The sequence below is a fragment of the Ruditapes philippinarum genome, unplaced genomic scaffold (assembly GCF_026571515.1).
Source record: "Ruditapes philippinarum isolate M1 unplaced genomic scaffold, ASM2657151v2 ctg8355_1_1_1_1, whole genome shotgun sequence".
Taxonomy (NCBI): Eukaryota; Metazoa; Mollusca; class Bivalvia; order Venerida; family Veneridae; genus Ruditapes; species Ruditapes philippinarum.
Window position 1 is genome coordinate 18,514 of NW_026863975.1, and position 10,116 is coordinate 28,629.

At 30.9% G+C, this 10,116-nt stretch overlaps 1 protein-coding gene across 1 annotated transcript; it reads right to left on the reverse strand.

The window, feature by feature from the left end:
- Window positions 1-2,468: 2,468 nt before the first annotated feature.
- LOC132723986 (uncharacterized) lies at window positions 2,469-9,254 on the reverse strand. The gene is made up of 8 exons (XM_060708791.1): window positions 9,134-9,254; window positions 8,765-8,827; window positions 7,927-8,528; window positions 7,526-7,684; window positions 6,588-6,879; window positions 6,076-6,147; window positions 3,062-5,698; window positions 2,469-2,702 (listed from the first exon to the last, which is right to left on the reverse strand). The coding sequence occupies exons 3-8, from the start codon at window positions 8,479-8,481 to the stop codon at window positions 2,590-2,592; spliced, it is 3,828 nt and encodes a 1,275-aa protein (XP_060564774.1). The 5' UTR covers window positions 8,482-8,528; window positions 8,765-8,827; window positions 9,134-9,254; the 3' UTR covers window positions 2,469-2,589.
- Between the last annotated feature and the right edge of the window lie 862 nt (window positions 9,255-10,116).

Genomic DNA, 10,116 nt, shown 5'->3' on the forward strand with positions numbered 1-10,116 from the left:
AAAAATGGTGTTTGAAAGGTTGTCGTCAAAAGATGATGTTTATAAGAAAATGATTACACTTTATTATAAACAATAACTAGTCGCCGAAACAATAAGACGTAAATCTAACGTCTATATTCTTTGTCCTTAAGCTCGGTGTCATATATTGCTGTGAAGAAGAACATCCAAATTAATACAATTTTAATCCGGAACGGAATCACACCAATGATGTTTAAAAGTTTGGCAGCAGAATATGGTGCATTTTCCAAAAGTGTACCCTTTATATAAAAAAAGAACAAATTGCCGGTCCAAAAAAACGACCATACATCGCTGAAATCTAAAGGCCATAATCCTCCAAAATCTCCAAGTGATATATGGATGTAATGATGATGTATATGTGTAATGCAAAGGATTGTATGAACACTATGATGTGCCTTGCCATATATTTTGTGTTGTGGGTTTTAATGAGATAATTTCATTAAGACAATCACAGAGATATAACAATCTCTGTTATAGGCTATAGAGATCTGAATCTACGATACTACCTTCATTTTACTTAAAAGATTCTTCACAAAACCCTTGATATTTTATTATTTGTTTATATTTAAGTGTTGATATTATTAAAAGATGACTTTGTAAGGTTTTGATATTATATCATTTTTTGTGAATTTTATTGTGATGTTTTATTCATAAAACGTCTGTTATTAAATATATTCAATGACCTTGCCCATCAAGGTCAAATTATTTGAATTTGTTTCTTTTGTCATAACTGTTGTATTTACTTATAGACTTGATTTACATTTGCACAAAAAAGAACACATGTGACACAACTGACATATTTAATTATTCTGATTTGACATTGACCTTCAATTGATATTGGCTCTCTTGGTCAAGTTATTTACCAAGAGTAGCATAACTTAGTTATAAATTATGTATTTGATTCATACTTGAAGTGAAAAAAGAGCACTTATTTCTACACTGAGGAGATGACAAATGTGACCTTGACCTTTGAAAGCCATTGACTAGGTCCAATATAAAAATTGAGTTTTATTTTGTGAAAGGAAAATTATCTTTCGTAGGAGCGCTCTTTACTATAATATTCTTCATTTTGTGTGTTTGTAGAAATAAGAATAAGAAAAAGTCCACTGAGTCACCCAAGCCGGTGGTTCTTGTTTTTTTTATTACATTTGCTATTGAACATTAGAATAAGCTAAAGATACCATAAAACTGAAACTGAAAAAAATCAATATTAATAGTTTAAGCAGTAAATACTGTAACAGTACTTTTGATTATAAGTCATAATTGCCACAAATTTAAGGACTAATTTCAGATATAATCATAGAAAAATATTCAAAATTTATATTATATTTATAACAAAAAGTAGTAGAATCTTTATTCACAATATATACATGATAAAAATCTGTAAGAAGAGTGATCCCTCGGAAACATTTATGACAACAAAATAACATAAAAACTGCAGACTCGGTTTGACTGAGTCTGTACATGAGGGGTAAGTTAATAACATACAGCATCAAAACCATTTCAAGTAAACAATGCATTTTCATTTTAAAAGAATACGAAATACCAGTCAAGAATTTATTCAGCATAAAACATACTAATACAAATAAGAAATGCATATAGCATATATAAATTCAATATACAGTGTAAACAAAAACAAAAAAATTAAACAAAAAAAAACATATGGACATAAATGTTTTCAGTATTAATCATAAAGTAATCAACAGAAGAGGTTGTTTCAAACGAAAATTTACGATTAAAAATAAAATTATGACAAGGAATGATTCATTTACTTAAGACACATATATTTATATAACGAAATTTCTTTACTTATCTATAATAATTATCTTGTTGAATTATACAATTCTTTTTATATACAAGAGAAACAAATCTATCTCGGTAACATCTATCGTTTTTCTTTTTTGAATTGTTGACATGAGAGCTATAAATTAATAAAATGTTGGACACTTGCAATGAAAGCGTTTAAAATTTCATAAATTCTATATGGCTTCTAATATTACTTGTTACAGGGACAGATCCAGAATTATGATCATTGAAAAATATTCAAATGTAATATTTAGTCATAAATAATGTTATTCCTTTATTTATATCGACTTGTATCTTATGTTTTGTACTCACCGTGACGGCTTTAGTTCAATTAAAATGCTTCAATTTTTCTGCTTTGGCTACTCGTTCATGCAATATTCTTAGGTTTGTTTTGAATCAAATGTACCAATGAAGAATGTTTTCAAAATAAAAGAATATTTCCTGTTAGTTAGTAAGTTAGTAGATAGTTAGTTAGTGAGTGAGTGAGTTAGTTAGTTAGTGAGTGATAATGATAATGAGGACTGAAATGTGGTCAAAACTAAACATTCATGGTGTAAACACTGTGTTTTCTTTATCGGCAATTATGGATTCGGTTATTCGAGACGTTTCTTATTAATTAAATTGAAACGTTATAGTAACTGTTGTTTTTCAAAAATGTATTTATTTTCAGAAAACTTCATACAAACTATTTAAATATGTATGTACACCGACTGAAAGGTTTAACAAATAAATCTAGAATAAGAGCAGCACAATAAATCAAACTGTTCATTGGAAAACAAAAAGAAACATAGCTAAGACTCCGAGGATAGCACCAACCAGTCCAGCTACCATAAACAGCCCACTGACCCAAGCGTCCTTTGCTTCGAAATTTGCGTATCCTGAAATTATACAAAAATGTATTACTGTACTATATCAGCTCATGAAGATGATATATATTTCAGACTATCTAAAAATAATTTATACATTTACAGTACCATAACATTGACGCCAATGTGATGGATTAACAAGTTTAATTATATAAATTGTATTTTAAGATTGTGTGCTCATGCTCATTACATTTTTTTTGTTCCTATTATTTACACAACCATTTTTATCATTAAAATATTGATCATAAATTGAAAATATTTGTATTTATATTCAATATGTATTCAGACAAAAACGGCACATATAGATTTACCTTAAATACCATTTCCTGAATACAAATTTGGTAGCTACCTAAAACTATCATCATCCTTACCTGTTTCGAATGAAAACTTTTTCTTGCTGTCGAACCTTACCCTATACTTGGTGGACTTTCTGATCTTGTTTGTTATCATATGGTATGTTAAGCAGCATGAAGGTATAATATCGCAACTTTCTATGATAATAAGAACGGCTTTAGAAAGGTTATCGACGCTACGAATTAACTCTTCAAGTGCCGGAGTGGTTAATGTTACCTCGTAAAGATGTACACGTTCAATACTTCTCATTTCAGGAGCTAAGACGAATTTTCTACCACCAAAATCAGCATATTCAATTGCAAAACTTTTTATTTGCGTCAACTTTGTAAGGGATCCCGCCGCGTAGAGGGATACCTGTTCTTTTGAAAGGTACTTTAAGCGTAGCGTGTCAAGATTTGCTGCATTTGGCAGACTGCCTTCCAATTCCTTGTGAACATTGGTTGAAAGTCTTCCAGTATAACACATGTTTAAAACAGAAGGATTGACTCTTAGTGTTGAGATAGGTATGGTGCCAAGCCGTAACGTCTGCAGATTCTTATGTCTTGAAAGATCTAATACGCCACATTCTCCGCTGTGGTCCGAATCTTCACATTCAATATGACACAACCCAACCTCTGTCATTTCTGACTTTCCATTTATGTGAGCAAGTAAATCTTGAATGTCTGTATGAGATAAACGAATGCTATTTAGGCGTAATGACGTCAAAAGATCCATGCCAAATACTGTTCTTATAATTTCACGAGGAAGTTTTGTATACTTTGTGCGGTATTGTCCATCGATAAAGTTTGCAAAACATAAGTCGAGGCATTTTAATGATTTCTCAGAGTTTGTCAATAATTGTTCAAGATCATGTTTTGGTGGCGTAGCAATAACTTCTATCTTCTGAAGGCATTTCAAATTTGGAAGATCAATTTTTAAGAGTCTATCTGACACTTCTTTTGTTGACCTACTTTGCTCTATACTTAATGATTTGATATTATCTGTATTTTTCCGGATGATCTTTACAAGTGTTTTGAACCTTTTGTTAGTAATTGAATTATCTAATACAATATCCTCTAGATATAAGTCAAAGTCTCGATGATTGTTTCTCAACATTTCTTGTAAGATATCAGTCTGCATAGACTGAAACGACTTTACAACTTCCCAACATTTTCGATACTCTGGTAATGACGTTCTTCCAGATAAGCGGCACCTGTAGCGACTTATTGTTTCGTCTGTTGACATTATAGACCTCTGTAAATCTGCAATATTCTCATAAGCCACAGGACTAAAGCCACCCAGGAATACAAACATATTTGACAGCTGCAAAATGGATTCCAATGTACTGTACTCCGTAAGAAGACTCTTTTTTAAATCTAGATTGTATGGACTCGCCTGAATATACAGTGCAGCGAAATACTCTTGAATGGTTTTATGCTGAAACGAAAAGTTACTTTTCCTACCTGAAATCTTTGTATAGTCTTTATTCTGAGATAACAATCCTTTGTTAAGGAAAAGGCTTTGCTCATCGGTTGAGATAAATTTGTCCACAATATGGTCCTCAAATATAAGTGCTGATTCGTTTCTCCCACTGGTAAGTGTTTCAAATGCTAATTTCCCAAGCCTTAGAAGTTGCTGATAGTAATGCAAACACTCTTTATTTGCTGAAAAACATACAAGATGATTTACACTTTCATTTGAGGCAGTTTCTGTGACAGTCACGTCTGTAAAACTCTTACCTCGAGCAAGATTAAGTTCTATAGTGTTGCTATAGATCTGACATTGAGAATTTCCTATTGTATAGTCGTCGAACCATAGGCAAATCAATTGTAAAAATATGTAAGGTATGGACATTAAAGCATCAATTTTTGTAGATGACACAGCGGTTCGAAAGTCTTCTACTTTTTTTGAAGTCCTATACGCTCTATTAAATAGCTTTACGGCCGAAGCTAATAACTGGTTTGATTTTGTCTCGTCAAATTCAAGAAGCTCATATAGCATATCGATTTGACTGTTTTGAATTTTTGATGAATAAAGTTTCCATGGACGTGTTGTAGTGAGGATTGTACAGTTTGGCCAATGTCGTCGATGGGGAATAACATCACCCTTGTGTTCGCAGTTTTCTGGATGCATCCATTCATCCAACCCATCAAGTATAATCAACACATTCTTTTCGAGCAATAATTTGTCCAAAAATCTTCTGCTGTAAATGTTAGGGAAAGGCATGTTTTTTTGCAACATGTGGTATATCATTTTATTGATATGGCACTCATTTGTATCTGTTTCTTTTAAAGATATAAAAAACAATAAATCAAACATCTTCAAAGTTGTAAAATCTTCCGTTTGACTTGCTGACTTAATAACCGGTAAATGTGCCTGGCACCATGTCAAGCAAACCTTTTTTACAAATGAGGTCTTTCCGATCCCCGCCTTTGCAATGACATAAATTTCCGTATACGGTTGTTTACCGGAAAGGAATAGATCTTTGTATGAACATATTTCATGTTTAGATGTAGAATTATTTGCATCTAGGAATGCATTTGTTATTTCTATAGATCTGATTGTTGGCTGCACGTAAACCTCTTCAAGCGGAACATCATTTTCTATTATCAACGGAGAGATAGGTAATGTTCCTTGGGAACGTCTGTAAACTTTTACCAAATCACGGCGTAACCCTGAAATTATAGACACAATTTTATAAGTTGAAACAATTTCTAAACTGTAGTAACTGAAGCACGTTCATAAAAACAAAAGCACAAGAAAATAAGATCATTCGTCAAAAAGATATTCTAAATTTACATTTAGTAAGAACATTTAGCTCTTAATCGGTATTGCTTTATTTATCTAGTGTTTCTAAGCTTGTTGTAAACAGCAATGTTTAAGACAGAACGTCGGGTTGTACTTTATAATACAAGATATAAACAATAATGGTTTTTTTTTCTAATTTGCAAGTACATTATATATAATATGGTTATAATCTTTCAGAACAAAAGAAATATGCGTCTTCAGAAACAAATTCAAACATTTATTAACAACAGTTAACAGCACTTACTTTTACAAAGGCGTTTGTATTTCAAACAGGAAAGTATATCAAAACCATAGGCTTGCTGAGGAAAATCGTTTGCTGTAAATGCGAAACAAGAAGAATTGATGAATAGATTCGTTTTTCTTTATTTTATCATAAATTACTTATAATAGCAAAACAAATTTGGTTTGTAATCTAGCTTAGAAAACTTTCTCAATGACAACTGATCTGGAACATTAAGTTTAATGAATATTGTCTCACACCGTTGATTTATAAATCATATGGGATTAATTAAAAATAGTTCACTTGCACAAAATACATGAAATACTTGTGATTTTTACAGGAAAGCTGGGCAGGTGGACCGGATGCCGAGATATGACTTAAATCGGTTTAACAACAAACAAATTTATTGGTAAGCATAATACACATTAGTCGTTTTAAGGACGTTATTAACTCATATACATAGGCATGTATAAACACGGTCAAACCAACATTGCAATGTATATCTCGACAGTTTGACAAAAATCAACATAGCTTACCAATTCCCTTTTGGAGAATTTCATCGACTACTTCACTTTTAATTTCTTCCTTCATTTTTATTAGAGCCTGTAACTTTATTGTGACTATGTAATCTAGTTGTGCAAGTGGTAGAGTTTCTTTGTTGGCTACCTCCGATTTAATGTCGTTTATCAATTTACGCGGTATCTGCATCGCATCTTCTTTATTCTGCATTTCTTTTTCATTTCCAGTGGAAGAATCTATTTCTTCACTGGCGGTCTCTAACGCTTTATTTAGATCTACCACATGAACAGTTATTTCATTCTTCTTCAGCTGAAAAATGAAAACAAAATCATTATATTGGCTCGAATTTTATGTAACACTTCAAAATACACGTATAGCTTCGTAAATTAAGCTTTAAATATGTTGACCTTTGTATATGTAAAGTTTTTAACGTAAGATTTTAGAGATCCTGTATGTTGAAATTAAGGACTTAAGTGAAATTCTATATATGTATATTATTATGCTTCTTCAACAATTTTCAAACACCGAAGAATATGTAAAGTATGTACTGCAAATATTTGTCCATAATCATTAAAATATATAAATTTCTTATTGAAAAGATATCTTAGACTTTATAGAAAATAAATTTCAAATTACCTACCTTTATTAACATGTAATGTAAACTCGGTAATATCTTTACAAATAATGCTTTTTGGAACTTACAATATTGATAAATCTTCATTTGAGCAATAAATTTATGATAAAAAACATAACAATGAGTTACAGGATCTTTATAAAATCTACTAGACTTCTTTGATAACTGTAAAATATAACATAAGTTTGCAGTAGCTATTTATTGCCTTCATTGTCCAATGAAAATCGACCTTACAAACGTGCAGAATTATAATTTCAAATACACGCCATTTATGTTCAATGTTTATACAATGTTTAATTGAACGTCATGCAATTCACCAACCAAGTTAAGCTGTTTCACTGCTTCTTGTGCTGTTTTGTTATGAGCCAAACATTCAGCATCGGAAAGAAGACTTATCAAACTGTCAATATAAGTTTCTAGGTTTGTTCGTGAAACAATCAAATCTCCAGAATGTCTAATATCATTGCCCATATCACGCACCTAAAATAAAACAAATTATTATAGTAATGTTAATAAAAAATTCAACACATTGACACTTTGTAATTTCATTTATTGAAAGTTATGTTAAATGTTATGCTTTTGTCAAAAGCCGATTGTTATATTGAATGAGTTTTGGGTGCAATATACCTGTATTCACCAGATAATTCACTAATTGTTAAAGCCAATGCTTTCATATGAACGGTTAAGAAACTCTTTAAAAAGAAATACAATGTAAAGATTACCTTTGTGACCTTATTTACTTTCTCACTGAGCAGATTTGGCATTGTGCGTCCAAAACTTTTCTTACATATAAGTATGGAAAGAAACCCATTAAAATCCACATCTTTAAGGCTCTTGGCATTTTTGTAACGGTTTGTAGGAGGCACAAAACATTTCGCTATTTCGACTAAGTCGGTGCACCATCTTGTTGCGTCTGTACTTTTCCAATTAGGTGTCTGCCTGTGCTGTTTTCGTAATTCGTCTCGGATATGATGGCATATGTCCTTTGCACATTTTCTTCCAGGTACCTCTCCTTGAATCGTTGAACTATGGTAAACACATCTATTTTGACGTCCCTTGACACAAAAGTTGTTCGTTGGACAGCTCAAAATAAGTTCAGTCGTACATGAGTTGCAAATGGAGCTTTTATTTATCTTGTGTTTTGTGAGGACTGTTTGGATGAACTTATTTAAATCGTCTTCCAAAGTGGATTCTATTCCCTGTTTTGTCAAATTCATTGCCATATGACTTTTCAGCCAGTTCAAAAAACCGTCTTCTTTTAACAACGAATCCATCATTTATGGAAGTAATATTCTTGTTTCAAGACTCACTTATCTTATAAGACCTAAATATTGTATGAAAAAGGTATGTTTATTAAATAATTGACAATTATTGATTTATAAAAATAACTTGAAAGTATCTAGTAGATAACAAAATGGTAGATCCCTCATTATCAAGTAAAATCAAAGTAAAATACAATAAAGAAAAATCAACCAAGCTTAAGCATCTTAAACAAATGTAGTCTTCATTACCCTGTGAGGTTTAATGTGAAATGAAATGATGGTTATTAAAATATATTACCCTGCTAGAAAAATCTTTCGTCTGTGACTGTGTCGTCATCACGTTTTTATAATTGTTTTATTTCTGAAAATTGAATCAAACATTTCAATGTGGAATTCAGTATAACGTTTAATGAAAAAGTACAAAAATGTATATATAAAGAAATCGTGCAAAACAACCACATATATCGAATTACCTTTGTTATTTTTGTATGTTACAAATCTGTCCGCTCCATCATAGAACAATATGTGATGCATGAGTTTCTGGTTAGTAGCTCAAATGTTTTCGACAGAACTAGATGTGAAATTCAAAACTGTGTTTAATATGTCGTTGTTTTTTATTGTTTTTATTGTAATTTTTTTGAATGATTCTGACGGCAAAAATGTTTACCTGAAATGATGTGTGGCGGAGATGAACGATACTAAACGAAGCTAAAACGTTCAATTCAAAGCTGCAGGTTGACGATATGAGTATAGCTGTAAAGCAACATTTTCTCTCACGACGTGAGGCATTTTAATTGTACTTCTATTGTCCATATCTATAGTTATGAAAATAACATCAAGTTCATGTATTTAATGCAATTGAAATTGCAAGTCTTACGTGTACACTGTTTTAAATAAATTAAACGTTATTTACTATAAGAATAACAAAACATAGCCAGTTGTCTCTATTGTAACCAAGATGGTCATTATTTCCTTTTCAAACACGTTTTTTTTGTGCCTTTGTTAGTTTTCATTTGTGTCATCATATTAACTTAATATGAGAAATAATCAAGGAAAATATTCTTTCAAATGATCTGTATAACGATAATAAAAACACAACAGCTTAAATGCTTTAATGTACCAATAAGTTATCGTATTCACAGCTTAAATGTAGTATCGCGATATCATTTAGGTCCGTTAAACATATTTTTTAAATGCCTATTATGTCAATGTTAAAGAAAATAAAAACAATGTATTGTCTTAATTGTTTATAACGGACATAATAGCATGTTACCAGTTAAAAAGAATCACAAACTCGTTTGAAAATAAAAGGATTTGGACATGACGTGTCTGATATGGTTATACATTGTTCTCGTTGTATATTAATCTATGTAAATTGATATGAATAAATGATACTACGTATAATTAAGAATATATGTCATTGATTGCAGAAATATGCAATTTATTTCTATGATGAATAAGGTAAGAAGTGGAAATAATTTTCTAAAGTGACTGAATTATATTTTGCAAATACATATGTATTCTTTTTTACGGTCAAAAACACTTAATTTGAATATGGTTTATAAATATAGGCAGTGGTTCGCTAAAAAATCTGATTCATAGGGTCCAAATTACTCTACATAATTTGAAATAAGTATAAGAATAATGAAT

Coding starts and splice junctions, on each gene's coding strand:
- LOC132723986 (XM_060708791.1), bottom strand. CDS start 8,481: ATGATGGATTCGTTGTTAAAAGAAGACGGTTTTTTGAACTGGCTGAAA. Junction 6,880..7,525: donor CAGTGAAACAGCTTAACTTG/GTTGGTGAATTG, acceptor TTCATTTTTCAG/CTGAAGAAGAATGAAATAAC. Junction 6,148..6,587: donor AATTCTCCAAAAGGGAATTG/GTAAGCTATGTT, acceptor TCGCATTTACAG/CAAACGATTTTCCTCAGCAA.